This window comes from Arachis ipaensis, chromosome B10 (genome assembly GCF_059453495.1).
Source record: "Arachis ipaensis isolate K30076 ecotype BB chromosome B10, ASM5945349v1, whole genome shotgun sequence".
Lineage (NCBI taxonomy): Eukaryota > Viridiplantae > Streptophyta > Magnoliopsida > Fabales > Fabaceae > Arachis > Arachis ipaensis.
This window is the reverse complement of record NC_142435.1, coordinates 6685494-6711139: the sequence shown is the minus strand read 5'-3', so window position 1 is coordinate 6711139 and position 25646 is coordinate 6685494. Positions and strand designations below refer to the sequence as shown.

The 25646-nt window shown below is 34.6% G+C and overlaps 6 protein-coding genes across 7 annotated transcripts; 2 read left to right on the top strand and 4 right to left on the bottom strand.

Annotated features, from left to right (window-relative positions):
* Positions 1-87: 87 nt before the first annotated feature.
* On the bottom strand, positions 88-1607 carry LOC148579054 (uncharacterized). The gene is made up of 2 exons (XM_088504728.1): positions 1184-1607; positions 88-835 (listed from the first exon to the last, which is right to left on the bottom strand). Exons 1-2 carry the CDS (start codon positions 1605-1607, stop codon positions 405-407), a joined length of 855 nt encoding a protein of 284 aa, XP_088360854.1. The 3' UTR covers positions 88-404.
* Positions 1608-2706: 1099 nt separating this feature from the next.
* On the bottom strand, positions 2707-4457 carry CXXS1 (thioredoxin family protein CXXS1). Its single transcript, XM_016326258.3, has 3 exons — positions 4101-4457; positions 3858-3980; positions 2707-3021 (listed from the first exon to the last, which is right to left on the bottom strand). Exons 1-3 carry the CDS (start codon positions 4197-4199, stop codon positions 2869-2871), a joined length of 375 nt encoding a protein of 124 aa, XP_016181744.1. The 5' UTR covers positions 4200-4457; the 3' UTR covers positions 2707-2868.
* A 6055-nt stretch (positions 4458-10512) lies between these two features.
* LOC107624227 (putative 4-hydroxy-4-methyl-2-oxoglutarate aldolase 3) lies at positions 10513-11793 on the bottom strand. Its single transcript, XM_088504721.1, has 2 exons — positions 11655-11793; positions 10513-11234 (listed from the first exon to the last, which is right to left on the bottom strand). The coding sequence occupies exon 2, from the start codon at positions 11225-11227 to the stop codon at positions 10727-10729; it is 501 nt and encodes a 166-aa protein (XP_088360847.1). The 5' UTR covers positions 11228-11234; positions 11655-11793; the 3' UTR covers positions 10513-10726.
* Positions 11794-13788: 1995 nt separating this feature from the next.
* On the bottom strand, positions 13789-14932 carry LOC107621728 (protein DESIGUAL 2). The gene is made up of 3 exons (XM_016323741.3): positions 14665-14932; positions 14374-14579; positions 13789-14289 (listed from the first exon to the last, which is right to left on the bottom strand). The coding sequence occupies exons 1-3, from the start codon at positions 14761-14763 to the stop codon at positions 14064-14066; spliced, it is 531 nt and encodes a 176-aa protein (XP_016179227.1). The 5' UTR covers positions 14764-14932; the 3' UTR covers positions 13789-14063.
* Positions 14933-17622: 2690 nt separating this feature from the next.
* LOC107623973 (uncharacterized) lies at positions 17623-19818 on the top strand. 2 transcript variants are annotated; one of them, XM_088504716.1, is made up of 3 exons: positions 17623-17664; positions 18463-18532; positions 19074-19818. In XM_088504716.1, exons 2-3 carry the CDS (start codon positions 18529-18531, stop codon positions 19379-19381), a joined length of 312 nt encoding a protein of 103 aa, XP_088360842.1. In that variant the 5' UTR covers positions 17623-17664; positions 18463-18528; the 3' UTR covers positions 19382-19818. The 2 variants fall into 2 exon arrangements, with proteins under 2 accessions (XP_088360842.1, XP_088360834.1); XM_088504708.1 differs by lacking the exon at positions 17623-17664 and adding an exon at positions 17672-17839.
* A 1384-nt stretch (positions 19819-21202) lies between these two features.
* LOC107622814 (eukaryotic translation initiation factor-like protein) lies at positions 21203-25428 on the top strand. The gene is made up of 6 exons (XM_016324854.3): positions 21203-21581; positions 21762-22437; positions 22535-22677; positions 24184-24220; positions 24357-24427; positions 24533-25428. The coding sequence occupies exons 1-6, from the start codon at positions 21484-21486 to the stop codon at positions 25005-25007; spliced, it is 1500 nt and encodes a 499-aa protein (XP_016180340.1). The 5' UTR covers positions 21203-21483; the 3' UTR covers positions 25008-25428.
* The last annotated feature ends 218 nt before the right edge of the window (positions 25429-25646 follow it).

Sequence of the window (25646 nt, the reverse complement as noted above, 5' to 3'; positions counted from 1 at the left end):
CATCCCAAGTTACAACATGTTGTTGCAGGTTACTAAGAAAAAAGTGTCACGCATTAGAAGTCTTTTCCTCCACAATAGCAAATGCAATTGGGACGATATTGTTGTTACTATCTTGTAAAACTGCCACTAACAAACAACCCTTATACTTTCCATACAAGTGAGTCCTATCCACCTAGACAACTAGTTTACAATGTCTGAATGCTCTAATGCAGGGGTAATAACTCCAAAAGACTCGCTGCAATACTCGGATATTACTTACCAAGTCATCGCCTTGATATGCAGGCATAGTCTTGATAAACCGCTCTCAAAATGGATGATAGCTGATGGCTCCTTATAACATATGGCCTCAAACCATATCGGCAACGTTTCGTACGATGCTTCCCAACCTCCAAATATTTTTTCTACTACTTTTGCTTAACCAACCATGTTTTTCGATAACTGATGGTGTAGTTGAACTGCGATTGCACTTCTGCAATAACTGATTTTACCTTTAACGAGGGATCAGTCTCAACCAACGGCTTTATTGCTTCTGCAATTGTGTTCGAATCCAGCTTCGAATGATCCTGAGAAATGGTGGCTCTGGTACAAGTGTGACTACCATTATACCTCTTTATAACCCAACAGTACTTTCTGCTGATCATGCTAACCCTGATAAGCCAATTACACCCCTCCCCGTACTGTGTACATTTGGCATAAAATGTCAACGATTCCGACTCATACACCCGGTAGTCTACACTTCTTCGGATGGCATACTCTTTCATCGCCTTAATAACAGCTTCCCTTGAATTGAATTCCATCCCCACAGCAAATTCACCATCTGCAACGAAAGGAACTTCTACCACGACAGCAGCCATACAAAAATTTAATAACCGAAATTAAAAGTAAATCAACACTCAATACATCAATAATGATATAAATAAACTTTACATCAGGTTATTATCTCAATCTTAACAAAAAAAGAAAACATAAAAACATAAATAAATATTGATTAATAAATACTAATTAATATTTAACTACATCAATAACTAACAGAAAATATTATTATCCTAAACTTAACTACATAAACTCATAAACAAATGCTAATTGAATATATTTTCACATGTCACTTAACTATTTGGTCCATCAATCAATATAAATTATTACAGAATTCTAATCCGTCTTATAAATATAGGCAATTACGTACCGGCGCTCATATATTCCGGAAACTTCAAAGCATGCATAGCTTCCAAATCCAACACTCGTATGAAAGATGGCTCCTCAAATGGCACTTCGTTTGCCAGTGCATTTGCCACGTCTGTCACATTTAGAGCCATAGTGCTGTCAGCTTGATCTTCATCTCCATTTGGATCAGCAACTTCATAATTGCTTTCGAACTCTTCCTCACTGTCACTATTGTAATCTTGCCGTACAATATTTTGGTCGGCCTCAGATTGTTCGAATTCAATGTACAGCTCGATGAACGACATTTGGGCACGACTTTCAATATACATTGAAAACATCTCTTGCATACTCGCTTCGTCGGTTATATATTTGGTTTGAAATTGAACGAATCCACCAAATACTGGTATGGGATGTCTGTATAAAATACATGATATTTTCCTTAACATTTCAGAATCTATCTTTTCACAAATCACACTTTTGAGCTCTTCAAATGAGATTGTGAAGGGAATAACATCTAACAAATTTTCACAAATAAAATTTACTCATTCAGATGTTTGTAAACAAAATCTGACAAAAATAATAACCTTTTAAAAGAACTCTATCATCCATTTCTCTCACCAACCTCAACAAAAACAGAAACTTCACTATCAATTTTTTTTACCTCATAGCAAAGAAGAGAGAAACACGAGTGGAAGAAAGCGGAAGATCAAGACGGTATCTGCTAACTTGTTTATGAGTTACACACTTTTATATGCATATATCTGCATAAATCGGACCCAACCAGTTGTTCCAGCTCGTTCAAAAAAAAAATATAATAATCAATTCGGACCATCCGATTTGATTTTCGTATTATAAAAAAATTAATTATATATACAATACGGACGGTCCGATTTGATTCGTCCAAAATTCGAAACTTGCTCCTTGCAAATCGAACCATCCGATTTGTCCAAATTTTCCTTCAAAAAAAAAAATCGCATGGTCCGACTTGTTTACAGAACAACTCAAAAAAAACTGTCCCACATATTTGTCTAGTACCTCCATACTCCATAACGCAGCACAACACATATATGGCTTTCATAACCAAAAAAATGAGCCAGAAGTTTACTTGTTTTGATGTAAAATAAATGAGTTAAAAAAAAAAATAAATTCTTACACAAATCTTTTTTTTTTTCCAATTCAAGTTCTTCATTTTTTAGATTCATTCATCGTGATATTGGGATTAGGCATTAGCTTCTAAGTTGTCAATAATCAATCATCATAGAAAAATATCACGGTTGACCAAAAGGAACAGGATCCTAACATTGTTGGGAATTGACCACAAACTCCTAGCTCAAATATTACAGTGGCTTAGGCTTAATGCTAAAGGAATCCAAACACACACAACATAAATTAAACTCAAATAATTGCAAGTATGCATGGCATTTGTTTATGAAGAATAATTTTTTTAGCTAGCGAATGAACCAATACAAAGACAGCAATACATAGTCGTTGAGTTTTACCGATTCCAATCAAATATAACCATAAAATAAACCAGCAACAACTTAGTTAACTGTAAAAATGTACAAATTTATTAACAAAGTGGGAAATTACATGTTTGACTTTGACCTGGAATGTAGATGGCGCAGGAAGGACCAGAAATTAAAGCAGCACACAAGTTGAAAAAGTAGTATGATATTAGATGCAATAGCTTTCACTTTTCAATCAAATCTATGCTACTGAGTCACGAATGGACTGAACAAAAGTATCTATCCTTTTCTTTATCTCTTCCGGATTCGCACCAACCACCTTCTCCAATGGAGCACCGTCCTTCACCACCACGAATGTTGGCATTGCCTTCACATCCATCCTCTTTGCTACTTCCTGATCATCATGCATTCAGTTACCATCATTAAATCATTTCAATTAGGCACAGCCAAGTACACATCATAATATCTTGATCAACACATCATAACATGTCGGTTTAGATTTAAGAAAAAGATTGTTTAGGACATAATATTAGTATCCACTTAATTATATGCTTTGGAATTCGTGTGCCTTGGTGCAAGTTTTTTGTAATATCAATACCAATAAAACAAAATAAAGGAACATATCAAGTAGAGTTTGCTACCCATTTATCTTATCTAGGAATCTATAAAAAACTGCAATCTACAGCACCAATCCTTATCCACACAAGAATCAATCTCAATAGCTACATCAATTATTGGACTAACTAACTGTTACTGTCCATGTAGACTTTGTAGAATACATGTCACATATAATCACAGTATTAGGTAACAGCTGGCAAAAATAATACAAAAAATCAGGATAAGAAATATGTCTATGTCTATCTCTATCTCTCAAACTTTTCAATAGTTCTACTAGCCTTGAACTGCTTGCTTTCTTAATTTTTCTTAATTATCTTATCATGTTCTTAATACGATTGTCCGTTTCAGAGTTAAAAACATAGCAACAGGAAAGAAAAATTCCCACTAAGAAAAGGAAGGCACAAGTTTATTAATGAAAATGAGAGTATAAATGTTGTTTTAGCGTCTCTATCCATATTTTTGTGATAATAAGATTTTATAACAGTGTGGAACTTGTGCAGAGATTACAAGCAAGTATGAATTCAACAGTTCATGCTGAATGTTACACAGATCAAAGCAAAGCACAAAATAAGATTGGAAAGATTAAAAAAAGAGTAGCAAAAGGATTATTACCATGACTTCATCAACATCAACAGTGAGAAAGAGAACATCTGGATAAGTTGAAGCCAATTCTTCAAAGAAAGGATTCATAGCCACTGATGGCATGCACCATGAAGCAGTGAAGTGCACAACAATCTACATACAATAATAACAATCCACCACAACCAAATTACTTAGAACTTAGAACTCAATTAAACTCCCTTTTAATTAACATAAATAAATAAGAAAATGGGGGAAATTAAATGAGTGACTTACAGGGGAGTTCTGGGTAGAGGCCTGATTGACATAGAATTCCCATGATTGCAAAGAATCAATCACCACAACTCTCGGCTTCTGCTCCTCTGCAGTTTCCATTCCCTGCTACTACCTTCAAATTTTTTTTTTCAGTATATTATATTATGCTTCTTCCTAGGTACAGCTCATGAGACTTTTTAACTTAAAAAATAAAAGATAGACTCGGATAAGAGCAGAGCATGAGCATCATTTAATAATTTAAGTGATATCTTCGAGTGAATTAAGAAGGCCCACCACTAGTTTTACACAGCTTGACGAACAAGCCAAGAATCTTCTTCATGTTATCATGCAAAATAAAAAGTAAAATATTATTTTCACATTTTATAATAAGTGAACTGTATTATGATTATATTATGATGATGACTATAGTAATTATGTAAATATTATTAAAATTAAAATTATATATTTTTATATTTTTTAATATTTAATAATAATGAATATTATTTTAATTATATTTTTTAAAATATTAAAATTATAATAATTATCTATTAGAATGACCTTTTATAATAAGATATGAATGTGGATCGCATAGTTATCTATCTAGCCTAAAGAGGTAAAAGAAAAAGATTTGGATAATGTAACTATCTATCTGTCTGCTAGAGATTATGAATTATTAATTATTAATTAATTAATAATTGAATGTGCCCACAGGTTGCGGATTCAATAGGCGGGCGCCTACTGGGACACATGTGCGTCTCGAACATTCTCGAATGAGGAGTTAAATCCAAAATGGTCTTTTTTTTTTTTTTGTTTCCCACGGTATCCCCCAACCCGGCAGGTCAAGGACTAATCCGTCGCGGTACTAAGCTCCATTTAAGGGTTTGCCGCTGGCCAATGGGTTGCTGCAACCCAAAATGGTCTTTGAGATTGGTATGCTGCACTAAAATTGTTCCTGAGATTTTAATTGCACTAATTACGTCCTTGAGATTGAAAAAAATGCACCATATTAGTCCTAACCTATTTTTCATTAACGACGTGATGACATGGCATGATGACGTGGACTGTAAGTGACACGTGTCACTTCATGATTTGGCCACGTATAATAGTATGATAATGTGGTGACCAGTGACACGTGGCATGCTGACGTGAATAGTTGTGCCACGTGTCGCAACAGTATTGGTCCACGTGTCATCTATTATGTCATCGTTGTATATGCACCAAATTAGTTCATCACTTTGCATTAAGTGACTCATTTTAGTCCCTAAAATTGAATGTCGTGCACCAAACTAATCTATTCACCAATTTTTTCTCATTTTTTTTAAATTCAAAATTTTAATATTTTAGATACACTAATTTCAATTCTATTTTTTTATATATCGTTTAAATATAAGTGTTTTTATAAAAAATTTTAAGATTTTAGTTTTAATTATATAATTTTTTTAATAATTTAACATTGGTAAATTTTGTAATATATAAGTATGTTATTATAAAAAAATAATTATATGATTGATTAGACATAATTTTTTTCATAAAAAAATGTGTTTTTAACAATAAATTAATAATTAAAATAAACATTTTTTCTTATGAAATACACGTTTTTGTTATGTGTAAATGAGTTATATTGAAAGCATTTCAAGTACTCTCATTACCATCTTTGACCTCTACAGTCTAGACGAAAGACCTTCACATTAACTCCAAGACAGCGGTTATTAGAGATATCCGCAAGAAAAAAATTATTTTATAAAAGTACTGAAAGAGGTCGGAAATGGTAGTGAAGGTGCTTGAAAAGCCTTCACGTCAATTCTAAGTCGGCGGTTAGGGTATTTGCAAGAGAAAAAATATTTTATAAAAACATTTTTATTTGAAGAACGTGTGAAAAATAGAATTGAAATTAATGCATTCAAAAATATTAAAAATTTTGAATTTATAAAAAAAATGAGAAAAAAATGGTGAAGAGACTAGTTTAGTGCACGACATTCAATTCCAGGGACTAAAATGAGTCACTTAATGCAAAGTGAGGGACTAATTTGGTGCATATACAACGATGACATAATAGATGACACGTGGACCAATACTGTTGCGACACGTGGTACAAACGGACACGTGGCCAAATAACATTGTGACACGTAGCACAACCATCCACGTCAGCATGCCATGTGTCATTGGTCACCGCATCATCATACCATTACACGTGGCCAAATCATGAAGTGACACGTGTCACTTACAGTCCACGTCATCATGCCATGTCATCACGTTGTTAATAGAAAATAGGTCAGGGACTAATATAGTGCATTTTTTTCAATCTCAGGGACGTAATTGGTGCAATTGGAATCTCAGAAACAATTTTAATGCATGACGCCAATCTTAAAAACCATTTTGGGGTTTAACTCCTCGAATGAACATTAGCTGCAACAAACAAGAAATCATGAATTTATTATATACAACTACTATGGTTCCTATATATACTAAAATTAATTATTAATTTCTTTTAAACAAAAAAGTTTAACATAATAAGTAGAATAAGAATAACAATAAATAAATAAAAAAAATTAAAAAATTATAAAAAAATTTATCAATCATTTTCTATGTTCCTCCTTTTTATAATATACTTCTAATTCTAACTTTGTATTCCTAATTTTATACTCGTAGAAACATCTTCAACCACTTCAATTTTACTAAAACTCTGTCAATCTAATTGTAAGATCGCTAAGCGGAAGTCCACCAGTTGTATATTTTCTTTTATCCAATTCTTCCTAAAATTCTGTTAATCCGAGAGCATCCTTTCTCCCCTCCACCTGAACAATCTCGTTGAAGTCTCCCATAAAGACTGACATAAATCTGCAATATAACTCAATTTCTCCCACACAGCAAATTTCTCTTCTCTTGTATGAATTCCATACATCACAAAAAGCATAATTGAAATTATTTTTAGTAAGACCCCTTCAACATACAACCAAAGCTCCCTTTTATAATAACGACTCATTTTAAATATTATTTCATCCCAAATTAACAGTAAACCACTTGAGGCACTCTCCGACTCAACATATTCTCATCTCGCAGCATCACTCTCCTGAATTTTTATTACATCAAACTTCGTCATTACCTGCCACTTAATCTCAAACAAGCCCAACATATTCAACTTAAATTTTTTCTTGAGGTTTTTGACCATGCTCAATTTTTCATCACCCATTAACCCTGTAACATTCCCGCTAATAAATTATTTCCAGCGTCTTACTTTATCTTTCTATTTTGCCAATCTTATTTTCTGAGCAATTTCTTCATTCTGTGCTTGGAGAATAACCATAATATCATCTTTTTCATTGTATAAAATTGCACCTGATTCCAACGCGAGGTCCCAAGTTTTTCTATTTTCAAGCATATGCTCCTCCAAAATATTATTTCTGTTTTCCTTACTTCCTTCATTCTTGTCCGAACCACCATCATCAACCACCCTCTTCCCAACTACTTCTTCATCGTGTTTCGATAGCTCCCCCTATCTCTTTGTTAATGTTGTTCCCTTTGTGCCGAAATCCATGCCACTATTATTCACAATGTCATCCCTATCACGCGTTCCTTCATCAACGTCTTCTGCACCATCATCATCAACATACACACCCAACCCACCAGTCCCTCCATTCAATGTCACCGCCGGGAGAGTAGCGGCTTCGTTCTCCGCCACCAACTCTTCCTCGATCTCACGACCCAACATAGGTGGCGTCAAGGTTGCGCATTTTCCTTGCCACGTTGAACCTCCTTTGTCGTGGTCAGTCTTTAGCTTTCCTCCTTCAACATCCATTCGGTCTCCCTCAATCTTCTCCGCGCCGATTTTCAGTGCAAGTTTTACAGATGCAGCTTCCTGCATACTTGTCGTAGACTCTTCTCTAGCGTGCTCATCCCTATCGTGAAAAACGTGCTCTATTTCCATCAAGCATGACTCAAATTCTAGACCCAACCTAACATCATCAAACCGTTTGATTGAGGAAGTCGAGTCCAAAGATCCTTCTCTATCTTTTTTGGACATCTTTGAATTGTTGTGCCTAGCACTAATCCTACGAAGAATATTCTTTTTCTTATTCCTTTTGTCCCTCATTTCTAATCCATTAAAGATACCTTCATAAATCCATGTTACTGTATCTTCAGAATCAGCTTCATAATTAATATGATCACATCCTATACAATCTGCTCTCCCTTCAATTCCTTCATAAATTGATTGATATGTTACCTTTTTACCTGATTTTGTTTCGAATGATCATTAATCCATTCATTCAAAATAATTTCAGGAATTACCAACCTGCCCTTATCTTCTCCGTCTTTCCTCAGCTCTTTCATCACCACATCGGCTGCCTGGTCATTGAAAACTGCCAATTTTGTAGCCTGTGTACTCCTTAAGCTCGTACCTGCACACTTCTTTTCCACAACTGTTCTTCATTGTTCACAAACATAGTCACTTTTTTCATTAGCTTCTTTATAACAATTTAATCCAAAAGCCTCCCGTCCCACTTCTTTCACTAGCACATCGAATCCACTGATACCTATTGTGATATGGACCCATTCATTAATCATATCCATGATACAAGTATCTATTTTCACTCGTCCAACACTAAAAGACATGCACGATTCTGTCACTTTGTCACAATCGACTACTTTCCCCGGCCTCCTAACATATTAAAGGTATCTGCTGACCACACATGTAACGGAACCCCGTAATATTCTAACCACACTCTTCGAGTTTCACATTGCTCCATCTCATCCCATCTCCATATACTATGGAAGAATTGCAAGAGACTATACATTTTGAACGTATATGCTTCTTCCGCATTCAATACAGAATCAAAAGTCAAAAGAACTTTATATGCTCTCAGTTCCAGTACTTAGACAACTTGAGGCAAGTTTTTTCCAATCATCTTTTTCAAGGAACTTAAATCAATTGCCTTCGTCGTACTGCCGACCAGACTTCTCTGTAGTCATTCCAGATTCTCTTTCACCACCGATACTTCTACTTTCTTTGTTTATCCATTTCCATGCGAGTCTGGCTCTTTTTGGTGCCTTGTTAGTTTCTCTACTTGCCTTTGGTTATTTCCTTCCTGAGGCTGAGAATTTGTCTTGTTCCGACTATCACCTCTTTCCTGAGCTGTCCTTCGAACCTTTGTCTCAGTTGTTCGTCTATACTTCGCTTCTCCCACGTACACAATCTTCCCTCTCAACCTCATACGATTCATTTCTGTTATAGTCTTCGGAACTCCACCTTTCGTTGTATAACGGATGAACGCAAAAACATACATATTACCACTCTTTTGTTTTCGTGATACATAAATGTTGTTAATGCGTCTAGTCCAATTAAACAAATGGAATAATTCATTCTTCGAAATGTTTTCAAGGAAATTATCAACAAAAATGGAAAAAGACTCATTTTCCAACCGTTGATATAAAATAATTTTTATATATACAAATACATTTTTGTTAACCACTTATATATTGTGATTGTTGTTATTTTTCAATTAAATATGTTTTAATGATGTTCAAGATACATTTTTTTCCCTATTAATTATGGTTAAAGTGATCAAAGCAATGCGGAGATAACGCATCTTGTCCCATTGAAGGTGCATAATGTCCAGATTGATGATTGGGAGGAAAATCGACTAATAATATATGTCAACGTATCTGGATTGTGGCTTCTATAAATTCATATTCGTGATTCGTGAGCAATTCCCCTAATTAACATCATCTTATGATAAAAGTAGCGAGAACAATATTCTGGACTTTCGAAGATTATTGTTGAGAGAGTAATATTTATGGGAGAAGAAAACCAACAAATATTTAAAAGAAAAAAGATAAATGTTTCTTAGCAAATTAGAAAATACAAAATACTGACTTGGGCGAAAATTCTTAACGTACAATTGGGCTAAGTTTTCAAAGATCCCTTACCCTTATAATAAGCTTTAACGTTGATTATAATAAGCCCACAATTTATTACTCAATACTTGGGTATGGGCCAGCCTCGTATACCTTATATGTAGATTAAAAGAAATAAGAAAGTCACTCACCAAAAAAAGAAAGTCTTCCTATTTATCTGTGTATAAGTTTTTGGATTTCTAGCCCAATTCAACACTTCAAAAAAAAAAAAACATCTTGTAAACAAAATTACCCATGACCAAAAAAAAAAACGAAATCAATTTAAAAAAGAAAAACAAAATTACGAAATAAGCTGGTCAAACTCCCAACCAAGTTCACTTCAAATTATACCATGACAATTTTGGTTCAAAGATTTTCCTTGTAGATTTTGGCTAGGAATTTGGTCAAAGTAATCAAACATTTCGGTAGATTCAAAGACTAGTCAGATCAGAAACCATCAATTTTCTTACTCTGCTATAAAGAGTATACTTTTCTAAAGGTAATGCACATAGCAGTATAGTAAGTTCACATACATCACAACTTCTGAAATATTAGTTCACCGAAGAAGCTAAATATTTCTACTTTAAAAAAATCAAATCACAATATCATCCTTTAAAGCTTACAAACATACCAACAAGCGTGTTGGTGTAATAGCAGAGCCAGAGACACACTAGAAGTGAAAAATATTTTAATGATAAAATGGGGGCGAAAGATTAATCACCATTGAATTTGTAACGTTGAATCTTTCATCGAATTTAAACGGACAACTCGAATTTGGATACGATGATACCGTCGCTATCAGCATACAACCACTCTCCATCACGGATGAATGCACCTCCAACATAGATAGGGACATGTTTATCCCCAGTTCCTTTCTTGTTAGACTTGAGTGGATGAGAGGACAAAGCTCTCACACCAATGTCACATGCATTGATCTCATCCACATCCCTTATGCAACCATTGACCACAATCCCAGCCCAACCGTTGCTCTGAGCAAGTTGACCAAGGTTCCCTCCAACAAGGGCACACCTCATGCTCCCTCCACCATCAATCACAAGAACCCTCCCTTCTCCCTTTGTCTCAAGCATTGCCCTCACAATCACATTGTCTTCAAACACCTTTAGGGTCACAATTGGCCCTGAGAATCCCCTCGCTTGACCGTACACCTGGAACACTGGATGCAGCACCCTCAAGTCACCACTTGTTATGTGTGTTGCATTTGTGTCACAGATTTCAGCCGTTGCCAAAGCAGCCATCTTAACACTAACAATTCAACACACCTTAATTTGTTAGGTCAACCCATTTTGACTGCTCTAAGTGGATCAATTAACATGCATAAAATGCAAAATTTCTAGTTGGAAACAGGAACAACTTGGAAGATGAGTTCAAACAGAATATTAAACTACTCATTCACCTAAGCTCATGACAACAATAAAAAAGTCTGGTAGTCCACAAATTATAAAAAAAATAAGATAAAATAATAAAGACTAAAATTATAATTAAATTTATGTATTTTATTAGACTGAATTTGTGAGTCACGAAATTTCTTTATTATTGTTATGGGCTAAAGTGGAAGAAGAGTTTAATATAGAAATAGAAATAGAGAATTATTATGAGCTATTGATGAAATTGTGAAAGCATATGTAGAAAGTAGTAAATGAAATTAAAGCAGAAGATGCTTACCTTGTTGCTTCTTCAAGGTTTGAACAGAAGAGGTGGAAGAGGAAGAAGAGGAAGGTTGAATATAAATGAAAAGAACATGGTCACTTTTTGGGTCAGTGTGCATAAACTTCCAAAGATGACGTCAGCCATCCTTGATTGCTGTGCCATGCCACATCCATTTCATCTCAACCGCTATACATTACTTGTTAGTTGGGATATGATTACTTTCCTGGAAAATTCGTATCACTGTTGCGACATTATTTGCGCAATTGTTTTATGTGTATTTATTAATTATTATTCTATAAAAGGAGCGTGCGTATTGAAAGTTAGAGACTGAATTTAATATATAATAAAGAAAAAAGAATTTAAAATTTGAGTGTTAGAGCAATAAGATTATGGTGCAGTTGTAATTTGTAAACATAACACCACCTTACAAAATTTTGTGGCGTTCAGCAAAAATTTGGTTTATTTGCTGCCAGGAATTCATGCGGCTGTAAGAAATCACCTTGTCACATAGAAATGGGACCACCACCTAAACATTTGTGAAGGGTGAGAATAGCAACAAATGAACTAATATGGGATGTCAATAGTCAAACACACCCCTTTAAATTACATGATTCTCGCTTAGTCACTTTCTTAAACCTATTTTGAGATTTAAGTTTCACTTTGCTATCTAAGATTTTTAAATTGTACTGATTTAATTTTTGAGATTCTAATTGTTATAATTTAGTCGTTTAAATTTTAAAAAGTGTACCACGATATTTTTTTATAAAATTTTTATTATTAGAACTCAACATGATATGATTTAGACCTAGTTTAAATAAACAGTTTAATTAAGTTACTTTTAAAAAAATAATTTAAACAATAAATGACTATATTAAACATAGCTTATAAATAAGTTATTTTGTATTTGAATTTTTAATTTTAAAAGTATTTATTTTATAAAAATGTGATAAAAAATAGCAGTATTATGAGAGAAGTTTTTTTTTTAACTTCTCTATAAGCTACTAAATAGCTTCTTAGAAAGCCGCACTTTGATTTTAAAAATTATGTAAAATATTAATACTATTACTTTTCATAAGTTAAAAACTAAAAAAAATTACTTTTAAAACTTTTCAAAGCAACCCTTAATCCTTGTCAGGTTGGATATGTTAATGGCTAGTAGACCTAAATGACTTAAATAAGAGAATGTTGTTTCCAATCTTTTTTTCTTCTAATAGTCTCTCTCTCATCTTTTTAAATTTTTTTTTTCATCATGAAACATTATTTCCATCAATACCTTTATCTGCATCATTCGAAGTTTGTATATACCATTAGTACAATATGTTAATTAATTTAGTGACATTCGTACACACAATTTCTAGCAGTCAAAGAATTATTAAATCCGTTTTTAACTTCCACGCACATGTATAATGTATACGGGAGTGGATCCTCTCCCGTAAAAAAAATTGAATTGTGTCAATTGTTTAATCTCATCTTTTATTATTCTCTCTCATATTTATTTTTAGTTTTACTTATAAAATTAATGGTAAGATCACATTTTATTCCCTTAAATGTAAAAAAAAATTGAAAAAATCTATTTCCAACGTATACACAGTTTATAATAAACAAAATGTGGCCACAAGAACTCAATATCCGTCAATTTGTACTTCATTTGATCCATGGAAGAGAGAATTTTTTTTTGGTCTGAAGTTCAGTAAAAATGAAGACGAAGTGATCAAAAATCAAAAGAGTGCAATGTTTTAGTGCGGTGAAATTCTAATACGAATGTTAGCGCTAAAACATGGATGACTTAATATGACAAGAATTAAGCCACGTCACTAATAAGGTTGGGATAAGCAATAGCAACTAGCGAACCTCAAGGACTAAAGTAGGGCTTAACTCTGTTTTGAATAAGCAGAAGTGCAATGGCGCCGAAGCCCAAACGCCCCCCTCCCTTGGACCACCCGGCTTCCGCTTCTTCCACTTCAAGTTCCGACGACGATCATCAACAACACTCTTCATCTGAACAACAACTTCATCTCCAACACTGGTTCTGATCCATTGAAGAATGCCGCAGCTGAAGCAAAAGATGAGATGGAGGTACCAAGAGTGGATTCGGATGACATTCAGTGCTATGTTAGAGGAGAGCCGGAAAGAATTGAAAATGGCTGAATTTGAGTTACACGTGAAGCGTGCACAATAATTCCATTCATGAAATAGTACATGCTGAGATGTATGCTTCTTTTTTCTATTGAAGCATCACAATTACCAAATACAACTTTCTTTCTAATGATTTTTGCATCAAAGCCTAGAAACCCGTAAGGGTCATGTTAACTTGACAATTTCACTCTGCTACATGTATAGAGAAAACGAATAAAAAAAAGTTGGAGTAATAATCGTACATTTTTTATGTATCAATTTGAATGTTACGTTGTATATATGATTAATTTACGTGTGTCCTGGGATGGGCCGGGGTTGTTCTAGCCTCTTGGATTCTTCCCTTCTTGTGGCAGTGGCAGAAACGTAATAAGGAACAACGAATAATCCATGGATGAAGCATAGAACGCCTCCAATGGATAGCAGCCGATGGTTCAATATATTGCAAGATTGCTTTGATCTTGAGTTGGCTAATGTGCCTATTATCAGCATCGAGAATGCAACTGCTAATATCATCCTGCAACCAACACAACACAGAAAATTAGAAAATTGGAACACAACAAATCCATGTACTAAACTAAACTCCACTTTTGGAACATACCATGAGAAAATTAGAAAAGCCACGGCTAATTGTCTGTTGGCAGTGGCTTTTGTGTATTGATCTCTGCTCCACACACAAATGCAGCCACCAAGCAAGTTAGCAATTACATGAGCCAGGGCCAACAGAACTGTGGCTGCTAATCCTAACTTGAAGGCTTGATAGCTTGGAACTCTACATTCAAATACCCCCACCTTCATGTGCTCTTCCTGTTTTCATTTCAAAAGGGTTTAAACAAAGCCTGTTCATCTCATGTATGTTCTTTCAAACACGTACTAGTATACTGTACTGTACCTTATTCTGCGCTATTTCTGCTTGAATTCCAAGTATGCCAGCTATAATATCCATGACCATCACAAGTATGCAGATGAGGAAGCCATAGTTCTTTGTCATGGTTCCCGGATACAAAGGTTATTGTCAGTTCAAGAGAAGAGAATGTGACAGCTCCTGGTTTAATAGTGAACCTCTATTCTATATATCATCTTTATATGAATGGAATATCATATCATATATGACAGCAAAAACCAGTTATGATGTTCAGGTGAAAGCTGATTTGTCCCTTACATATTATTACTTTATTCTTCTTTTGTCTTCCCTTTCCAATATTCCTTCCATGAGGGGCACGGTAAGCACAGTATCAGAAGCAAAAGAAGGGACATTTATATGTGCTTTGGAAGTAAGGCTACCAACAAGTATTCCTAAAGAACCTCTACTTTTACTTGGAACCAAAGTCTCTCTCTCTCTCTCTCTCTCTCTCAGAGACAGGAAAGGAACACATTTGTAAATTTATATATTTAATTCAAGAGAAACATGATATAGATCCGTTGTATATGTTAAATGGCAGCTCCTCTTTTTCTTTCTTGATTACTTATAAGTGGTACAATACCTTATACATGTCACTTGTATCAGGAATGTAAGTACCTGGGGTCATTATCAAGAAGAGGATACAATTACATAAGGCATACAGAATAAGAGATCCTATTCTTTACTCAAAAGATGAATAAAAAAATTAGCACTTGTAACATTGGATTTTCGTAAAAAGAGCATTTTTGGATTTTCCTTACCTTAATAGTGATTCATGATGAAATGGAATTTCTATGATGTTCATATAGGGAGGATGATTATCCTTTCATAATGAATATGAGACATAGACATAAGTACATAACACACTTTTAAGTAGTTACATGTTTAAAATGAGGCATATTAAAAAGAAGATTTTGAGATTATTGCTTCCCTTCTAACTAAAAGAGCCAATCAATCTTTTTCATGGTGTTCCCCCCCAGCATGGTGCATGTATTAAATGGTGTTTTCTCCTTTTGTTTGGATGAATTACAGCTCCTAATAATTCAAGAGTGCGGATATCACCAAGGAATGTGGTTAATACATAATTTTTTTACTTTTCATGACTCAAAAGAGTTGAGTGAGTTACTAATGCTAATCAGTATTATTCAATTAATTAATTAAAGAAGGAAAAGGTCTCTGTACCAAAAACAAAAGAAAATGTCTGAAGTATGCAAACTTTTTTTCTTTTATAGACCTCTGGCTTTTATGATAAGTTTGTTATCTTCTGAGAATTGTGAAAGTGAAACATAAAGTTGTTTATTCATTATTTTATTATTTGATGTCCTAGTTTTCTTTTTCTACTAACAATTCAATCTCAATCTCAAAGAATATTTTATTTGATTGTTCAAAGATCAGAAGCCAATATATAGTCTTAATTGCTATAAAATTTCTTGCAGGTTGTTGAATAAGGCATTGTAGACTGATATTCTTAATTCATTATTAGGCTTTAAATTTAGGAATGTGTGTCATGTGACATGTTAAATTTTAGAAAAGAACTTGCATATGAAGGAACTATGTAATTGGATTCCTTGATTGTTTACTTTCCTGTCAAATAATTTTGAAGGTTGAATCTTTATGAGAGAATAAGGAAAATAGAAACACAGAATGCATGAGGTTTTCTGGTCTTTCAGGAAGAGACTTCAGTGCAAACCACACCAAAAGTAAGTTCATGATCCAAGGGGAAGTAGTTCTCAACAGAGAACAAAACAAGGTTTGATCCAAGGAAGCAAAAAACAGCAAGAAAAACAACTAAGTTTCAATCCAAAACCAAAAGGGTTCATTGATTCCTAAGTTTCTGATTTTCATGCCCTGATTAACCATTCAAACCTACTTGCATATTCGGTGAGAGACTAAAAACAAGATAGCAGTTGCCACTGCTGTTCAACTAATTGCTGCTGATGATTTATTTTAACCAACTCTAAATGATTTTCATCTATTCATTGCAAGAAAGAAAAAGAAGCAAAGTTTTTACTGGTATTACTTAATGTGGTGAAAATGTTATTATGGCTTCAGAATATAGTTCATCCACAATCCAAATGTATACTATTATGCAGTTATTGAACTTGAAGAAGATTCATGAAGGCAGATTATAGAAACAATATGTGGAACAACCTCAGCTAACTCCGAAAACACGTCACGACAGATAGATTGTATCTTAAAAGTGCAGAACGTGCCAAGAACACTTGCTTCCTTTGAAGAGTACAGAAAAATGGTGAAAGATTAAATCTGAAAAACTACAGAAGAAGCATCCGCATTGCGGTTGAAGATCTACAAACAACAAACAATCAAAGTTGGAAGACTTCACTCTGGCTTTAAATCTGGTCAATCAAAGTAATTTTATTTTATATTATTAATTATCTCTAAAATAAATATATAAATTAAATATAATAAATATATAATTTTATATATTATATATAATATTATAGATATTAAATTAAATAAGATAATTTTAAATTATTATATTTTTAGCATTTTTATTTTTTTTCTCTCCCTAAATTATCTATTTTATATAGAAAGTTTGTTTCTTCTAAAAGTTTAAGACAGAGATTGTTTTATACCCGAAAATTTAAGAATTTCATGTATATAATTTGTAAAACTTTTAAATTATTTCATTGCATTTTTTTTAATTTGAGTTCTTTTAGATTATTATATACATAAAATAAAAAACAAGATTTAAATTTTTTAATATTTATTTAGAGTGTGTAAATAATTTGACCGATCCAAGTTGGTATCTTCAATATTCATTGCATATTATTATTATTATTATTATTATTATTATTATTATTATTATTATTATTATTATTATTATTATTATAGCTTTTAATATTAAGATATTACAAGTTGGGGCCTTGTTTACGCGTATAAGGTGAACGGCTCTAGAAAGGTGCGAAAGGGCATGTATCTGTGTCTCTCTAAATTGTGTATTAATGGAATACTAATGAGGCAATTAAGGTGAGAATCTAGAATTAATAGTGGTAATCTTCTTAACTAAATAAATCTTCTGAGCTAGACTCGCGGCAAGACGCACGCAAATATAATCCTAATCCCTAAATCCCTTTCTTTAACTTTTCTTTTCATTTTTTTTTCCCTTCTCTTCTCCGTCTTTCCCTTCCAACGTTACGGCTCGGTATGTATCTTCTTCTCTTTTTTGCCTTTCTTACAAATAATTCATTCTTCAGATTCAATTTTTTTTCCCTATTACGATGCACTCTTCCTTACACTGCATTGTTTCATTGTATTGGATCCACAATGTGACTCTTCAATTATTACTTCTCTTGCAATTATTCTTAGCTGCTCAAGAATGCTTAGCCAATTCTTCAATTAACAATTTATTTTGATGTTACTGTTTGAAGTATCCTTTAGAAATGGGAGAGCTTGTGATCCATACGAATCACAAGCTGAACTTTTTGTCATTTCTTCTATCACCTTAGATCCTCATTTCTCATTACTTATTGCAGATGATGCTGATGTTTCATTTTAAAAGGAACGTTCTTGATTTTTTTTTTAGGGAGTTTTGCCCTTTTGATCAAAGATTTGGTAGCTACTGATTAGAAAATGCAGTGATTTTTCCAATGGATAGTCATTTCCTTTTTCTTTAATTGTGTTGTTTGGAAATTACTTGATCTTTTCTTCCCACTGTATTTTCTGATGCATTGTGTTCATCCAAAGGTGCTATAAATTATAGAAATTAGTTTCAGCATTATCATTATGCATTTGAGTCATTTATGCTGATATTTGTGTAACTTTTAGGTTTTGCAATTAGCAACTCTCTCTGCTTTCAGTTTCAGCATCCGCTTCCTCTACGCCGATTACAAAATGAGTGAGTACTTTATGGCTTGATGTTCTGTTATCATGTTGATGTTGATGATGCAAATGGCATTTAGTCTTTTTGTTGTTGAAAGATTAGATTCTGACTTCTGAGAAACACATTTTGTGGAATTCAATGTTTCTGCATAGGTTCTGATTGGGATATCTGACTATCTTTTTAGTTACTCTCTTGTGTGTTTTCCCACTGTTTTTCCTCGAGAGGTTTTAATTTACATGGTAGGGATCTAGTGCGTTGAGCATTGTCGAGTCTAAGTGGTTGGTGTTATACTTTGTATTGCTTGCCCTTCCTAGCTTAAGCCGTTTTGTTTGTCGGGGAAGAAAATGATATTTATGCACCCATAAAAATTGAACTGTTAGCGGAAAACTTAGCCCCTCTACCTTTTATGGGAAGTAAAAAATATTTGCATGATAGTGTAGATAGAGGGAGAGGGTGGATGGATTGCATGATTGAATTCTCAAAAACTCATAATACTTCTTTACACAATAATTTTAATTGAATCACAACCTGACTGGCATTTGTCTATCCTGTACAGACTCAGGCAGGCCAAAGAAGATTCCTCTAGAAGGCTTGGTACTTGAATCTATTATGTCTCCTCGTAGATCTGCATCTTTCCGGAGGCCAAAGGATGAACTAGGCAGTTGGTCGACGCTTGTCAAGAGGCATCGCTTCCTCTTGGTTGCCCTCGGTCTACTTGTTATCCTCTGCACCGTTTATCTTTACTTTGCTATTACTTTAGGGGCAGGAGATTCCTGTTCTGGATTGAGTGGAGATGCGAAAGTTACTTGCCAAATGGAACATGTTAAGGATTTCATGGCCAGGCGTAAACTCAAGCTTCTGTGATATTGCGGACACAGTTATAAGGCATTCTTTTTTGATATTGCAACACAATTACAAGGCATTCTTTTTCCTGTGACAGCAGGTATAGATGAACCGAAGATTTGTATACATATTGTTATTTGTTAACCTCTGTTTGTGAAGCAAGATGTACAATACGTGTAGAAAGCAATTTTTTTGGATGCAATTATGTTAATGTTGGTTGCTTATTATTAGTACATAAAATATACATTTTTAAGCAGTGTACTGTAGTAGCCAAATGAAGTTGAGCCTACCCAATGTTCATGACTGGCTGATTCTAAACCTGATTTCTCATTCTATCTGATAAGGTCGGTTCATATTTCAGTAAGAGCCTTTATCATGTATCTAGTATTGTTGAGGTGGAAAACTTTGTATGATTCTTTCAATGCTGATACTAATCGATTGCTACTTTTACTTTTTTACTTGTGCTGATATCTATTTCCTGTGCCCAAACCGTGGTAATACTCTGATGCTAAACAATAGAACCTGCCAAGATTATTTGCAGGAATATTATTGCACAACCAAAATAAGATTTTGATCCTGCAGGGAGGTTGAAACTTGAAAGCCCTACACTTCCCTTAATACAACCTTAGGCAAGCGATTCAGGGGGGTAAAAGGGCCTATTGTAGTATTGTTATGATAGTTATCAAGGGTAGGGTAAGAACTAAGAATAGATGGGTGTTTTGACTATTGCAAATTTGCTTCAGCATTACCAAGGATTGTGTTCAACTTATTAAACATGCTGATAAATAATCTCCGCCTTTATGTGAATTAAAACAGATATAATACTGGGTAATCCCTTTTTCCCCCCTTTAAAATCATGACTATAATCTCATGAAAGACGAGTATGTACTGGATAAGACCATTAGGGTGGCTAAAAGTTGGCCACAATTAGGGAGGATAAGACAACTGGCCTGGAATTAATGTATAAGCAAATGAAAAGAAATCATTTGATGTGAATATTTTACATAGTCATTTGTATTATTGATTAAATATTATCATAATGTGTTCTACACTTGTTGTCACTTTTAAAAAAAAAAAAAATCAAATATGAATAATAAAGCTGATCACATCATCACATCATAAAATCATGTAAACTCTGAAATTTATACAAGAGTTCATTCCAAAATTAAACATAGCAATGAATGATAGCTACAAAGAAGAGTCTTAGATTGGTAAAGGAGGAATCCCTGTTATATGGTGCCACGGAGGTTCTTGTGTTCCATTAAACTACAAAGAGGAACCAATTCCATCCAATCCAAAGCCAAACACATGTACCTATCACCCCGCAGCAGCCGTTGATATTCCTGTCCAATTTATTTTCCTATTGCATTTGCATCTGCTCAAAGTTACAGCTCAATACAATACTTATTAAAAAAATAATAAAATATAGTCCTGTGTGTTCATTATCGATCTCCCACCAACCCTAATTAGTCACAGACAAATCCAAATTATTTGACCCGGTACAATTCACTCTAGTTCAATTGACTTTATATAAAAATTGGCTATTTAGTTTTTGATAACGTTTATGTTATCTATGTTCAATAGAATGATAAGCTACTATTATAAATTATGTACAATTTTTTTTTAAATTTATTGTAAATGTTTCTTTAGTTTTGTTTATACTCTTTTTTTTATATATTAATATATATTGATTTACATATATTGACAAGTCTAATATATCATTGAAAACATAAAAAAAAACCTTAAACCTTTTATTTACTTTTACATTGGTCCCATTTGTAATCTCTTTTTAAAAATAACCCTTGCATTATGAAATAAATTTGTAAATAAAACACATTATATGAAAATGATTTTGGAAGAATGATTCAAGTGAGCCCAAGGCAGTATCGGGCCGGAAAAAAGTGTAGTAGAAACTAGAAAGGCAGCGAACCCAACAAAGTGAGAATTGAAATTGAGAGCGAGAGCGACAGAGAGTGTCCTCTGCTGAGTCCTGACCTGAGTTGCGGTGTTCCTTCTTTCTTTCTTTCTTTCTTTCTTTCGTTCTTTCTTTCTTTCATTTCCATCTGAGAGAGAGAGAGACACACACACACCCAACTGCGAAGGAACGAGAGACAAACCCAATAATGTCGAAGAAGAAAGTTAGCGGCAACACCATGACTCTCAAGGACTTCCATGGCGGTTCTATTCCCTCTGATCTTCCTCTCCCTTCCGCCCCCTCCCTGTAACTACTCCTTACCCTCGCTTTTCTTTTTTCAAATTTATATTCTTTTCTCAAATGGGTGTTCTTTTCTGCTTCCCTACCAATCATTCGTCTCACGATTCGAGATCTATGCTTTCTCCTACTTTTTATCTTTCAAAAATTTAGTTTTTGCTTTTTTTTTAATATATTTATTTATGGCAGAAACATGAGACCTTCAGATCGTTCAGGGTATGAGCGAACTTCATCTTGGGGAAACCGTTCTCGACCGCACACGCTACCACCCACGAAGCCTTTCGATGAAAAGACCCCATTTTTCACTCATTCTGCTCATAGTATTGGTAGGAATTTCGATGAGGATGAGCGCAAGCCCTTGGATGCTGTCTCAGCTCCACGAAGAACCGTCACTGCACACAACAGTTCAACAACGACCACAACAAGTGCTTGGTCTTCTCCTAATGCTGTTTCCAAGTTGGTTCATGCCAGTGCCCTTGACAAGGTCATGAGTTCTGCTGCCACGTGGCAATCCAATGGCCCTCGTGTTCATGTGAATGGTGATGATGGTGAGAAGGAGCATTATAGTGATGCAGTGCTGGCAAGGCATGCTGATAGGGTTTTATCCATTGATGATGATCAGGTGAGTGGTGGTGGAAGGAATGAGTTTGTGGGTTCCAAATACTCTGATGTAAGGCCAAGAAGTGTGGCTTCAGTTCATCATGATGCCGATGGGGTTCAGGTGCCGCGAAGCTTTACCAAACTCGGTGCCTCTGAGTTGCAGCACCCTATGCCTTCTGAAGTATCTGAGCGACCTAAGTTGAAGTTGTTGCCGAGAGCAAAGGCATCTGAGAGCTCGGAACCTTCTTATCCGGATCATGGGCAGGTGTTTATTCATGTTCAACTTACTTGGTTTTTATTGGCTTCTTGATAGGGATATTGGTTTGTTAATGATTCTACCTTTTGTTGAAATTGGTAATCAGGTGCATGGCCAAGGCAATTCCACGAAACCTGTCTTTGATGGAACTGGGAATGGTAAGGAGGCAGGACAACGCCCGAAGCTGAATCTGAAGCCTCGCTCACAGCTCCTTGAGCATCACCTGGAAGGAAACACTGAAAGAGAGAGGTTAGTTGCATAAGTTAGTGTGAATGAGTTAGGAAATTAACTGTTTGGATTATCTATGTGCACATTGTGTTGTCTCCGAAACATAGCAAAAACTTGCTTATAAACAATTATTTTTAGTCTTTACAGGCTTTTGATTGAATGAGCATTGCTGTCATTTGATTTTAAAATTTGAAAATGATTTGGGTTTTAATATTTGGCAAAGTTTTCATGATCTCTCCTGAATTAAATAATTCAGGATCTATTTGCTTAAACATATAAGTCTTCAGTTTATTTTGGTTGGTATACCTAAGGCTCATATCTGGGTGCATTTGGAACCCTAAGATGCCTCTTGTGCTTTATAAATCAACATAGAATACATGTTGAATGCAATCATGGAGCACTTGTTTGAGTATGAAAGATTTGATGGGATTCATTAACTGAAAATAAATAATGAGGTGATGAAATAACTCAATAGTGTAGCCATTATATTGATTAGTTTCATTTGGTAGGCACAGATCTTGTTAGTGCAATGAATCACAGTCATGTACTCATGTTATATGCCCAATTTTGATAATATAAAAGCTTTGGTTTTGTTCATTCCCTATATAAAAGCCTTTGCTCAATGATAAGGCCGCTTTGGCCTATGCTGATCTATTAATGGAAGTAACCTCTCTGCTAATGGGATTACGGGTGTGCACACTAATGGTTTTATCCTGAAAACTTATTTACTTAAAGGGAAAAGAGAATGGTTATATGACTTATATCCAAAAGAAAAGATGTGGTGGGTACTATACTGACCTTCACATGTGAGAATACAAACCGTGATATATTGGGACAATCAATCTTAAAGTTTAGTGAAGTCAAACAAGTATAAGCAGAAATCTTCATATTGACTTTACCCGTTTAACATACATGATTTGTTTTGGCTGTGTGAAAGCAGCAAAAGAAGACATCTGTAGAAAGATTTGGCACTACTCACTAAATTCTTTGTTTACCCTTAGAAATTACAATCTTAGTGAACTCTTGGGAAATCAATCTAGTTCTCGTTCTAGTGCTTCTGCTGTAAGCCAATAAGCTATTGTGTGGCTTAATATATGTTTAATATTGTGGGAAGAGAAAGCACTGATGTTTTATACTTCTTCTTATGCTTACGTACACATAGCTCAACTCTTACAAATACAAAATACCGACCACTGTTACAAAACTACCTATGATAAGAGACTTTAGGTAGTTAATTTTTTTTTTGTGTGTAATTAATTTTGGGTTGTTCATCCAATGTTATGTGGTATACGTGATAGTTTGGGAGTACAATGTGAATTTTACTTGAAGGGGTCTTACTTCCATTCTTGTTTAACTTAAAAGCTCATACAAAGGAATTACCATGTTGAACTTTGTGAAATAGTACTATTTCACCTTTTCAATACTTTTAATGCTCAATTGAAACAATATGGAATACTTTCAGTTAGTTTATTTGCTTATTTATTGGGCTTCTTCTCTAATAATGGAACATCTTATGGAAATTTTTAGGAATGCTTTATTTGGTGGTGCCCGTCCAAGAGAACTGGTAAGTTGTTTCATTTATTTATTTCCTGCATTCCAGTTAGAATTAAAATGTATCATGTGCTGCCAATCATTACAAAAGATTTTTCTCCACTTCATCCATGCTTTTAGCTTGATAATGTATCTGATTGTTTCCTCAGGTTCTGAAGGAGCGAGGGGTTGATGACGTTGTGATCAACAATTTGGATGTGGGGGTTGAGCATTCAAATAGGTATTGACTTTGGCTCCTTTCTCTATGTACAATTCAGCTATCTTCATGGTAGTTAAACTTGATTACTTGAATTCAACTATTGCTAATATATTGTGTTGTCCAAAGGACTGAACATCCTACTCCAAGGACCAAGAAACTTCCTGATCGCTATGCGGAAAAAAATGAGGGTGCTCCAGCTCCTTATGATCGATGGACTGGCAAAAAACCTGAGAGGAAAGAACAAAGGGTAGAGGCTGAGAGAGTTAATTCACAGGCGCAGAGGAGGAATTGGCGCAGTGATAACCGGCGAAATGTGCAAGAGGTAGACAAGCAGCAGGTTGCGGAGAGACCACCTTCACCAAAGACATGGCGTAAGCCAGCAGAGGAGCCAAAATCATCTGCGGAAACTGGCAGTATGAGCCACGGTAAAGCAGCTTCGGCGGTTGATCTTGCACAAGCATTCTCAAGATCAGTATCAGATCCAAGAGTAAATGATAGGTTCTCTGGCCAAAGGGGTTCAAACAATGGCCGGACACAAGTTCCCTTTTCACGGCTTGTTGGTCCTACTCCTACCCCGAGACCTCAGATCAATGGTTATTAAGTGCCTTGGTTGTTTGGTGGAAATTTGGAAGACACAAGCATTGTTTTCTCCTCATTCACAAACATGAGGGAAAGAATGGAACCGCTTGCTTCAAACTTGCAATGGCACTAGTTAGTAGTTACAGTAACCTTTGTTTTACTTTCATTTTCTATCATTTGCTTCCCAAGAAACTATCGTCTCTCCTTTGCCTATAAGAAATTGAGGAGGAGGAAGAGTAAGTAAGCAATGAAACCATGATTATATCAGGAAAATTGTTGGTTTGAGTTTCACCAGCTTGCTCTTTTCTTGGGATTTGGGTGATGATATGGATGTCATGATTAGGGACTTAAAATTTCAAACAAAATTTCTCATTGCTAGTTTTTCTGCAGTTGAGTACTAATTAAGTAATATATATTCCTATGATCAACCTTATTTTATGGCAGCTGATGGAGTAGGTGGGTCTGCACTTTTTGAAATATGCTTGTCATGAAATAAAAAAGAATGAGGATAAGTACGAACCATCTTTTATTGTCATAAGAAAATATGGCATATCATTCATTAATATACCGAGAATATTAATTAGAGTACATGTATGGTGTTACTCAAAAGTTGAGTGGAGTGGTGAGGGTGTTAACATCATCATCATAATATTGATGGTGA

Excerpts from the sequence above, each read along its gene's own strand:
- LOC148579054 (XM_088504728.1), bottom strand. The coding sequence starts at position 1,607 with ATGTTAAGGAAAATATCATGTATTTTATACAGACATCCCATACCAGTA. Across the intron at positions 836-1,183 it reads TCCGGAATATATGAGCGCCG|AAGTTCCTTTCGTTGCAGAT; the intron begins GTACGTAATTGC and ends CTGTCGTGGTAG.
- CXXS1 (XM_016326258.3), bottom strand. The coding sequence starts at position 4,199 with ATGGAAACTGCAGAGGAGCAGAAGCCGAGAGTTGTGGTGATTGATTCT. Across the intron at positions 3,981-4,100 it reads CCTCTACCCAGAACTCCCCT|ATTGTTGTGCACTTCACTGC; the intron begins GTAAGTCACTCA and ends TATTGTATGTAG. Across the intron at positions 3,022-3,857 it reads TTGATGTTGATGAAGTCATG|GAAGTAGCAAAGAGGATGGA; the intron begins GTAATAATCCTT and ends CATGATGATCAG.
- LOC107624227 (XM_088504721.1), bottom strand. The coding sequence starts at position 11,227 with ATGGCTGCTTTGGCAACGGCTGAAATCTGTGACACAAATGCAACACAC.
- LOC107621728 (XM_016323741.3), bottom strand. The coding sequence starts at position 14,763 with ATGACAAAGAACTATGGCTTCCTCATCTGCATACTTGTGATGGTCATG. Across the intron at positions 14,580-14,664 it reads CAGAAATAGCGCAGAATAAG|GAAGAGCACATGAAGGTGGG; the intron begins GTACAGTACAGT and ends AAATGAAAACAG. Across the intron at positions 14,290-14,373 it reads GCTTTTCTAATTTTCTCATG|GATGATATTAGCAGTTGCAT; the intron begins GTATGTTCCAAA and ends TGTTGGTTGCAG.
- LOC107622814 (XM_016324854.3), top strand. The coding sequence starts at position 21,484 with ATGTCGAAGAAGAAAGTTAGCGGCAACACCATGACTCTCAAGGACTTC. Across the intron at positions 21,582-21,761 it reads CTCCCTTCCGCCCCCTCCCT|AAACATGAGACCTTCAGATC; the intron begins GTAACTACTCCT and ends TATTTATGGCAG. Across the intron at positions 24,221-24,356 it reads GTGCCCGTCCAAGAGAACTG|GTTCTGAAGGAGCGAGGGGT; the intron begins GTAAGTTGTTTC and ends TTGTTTCCTCAG.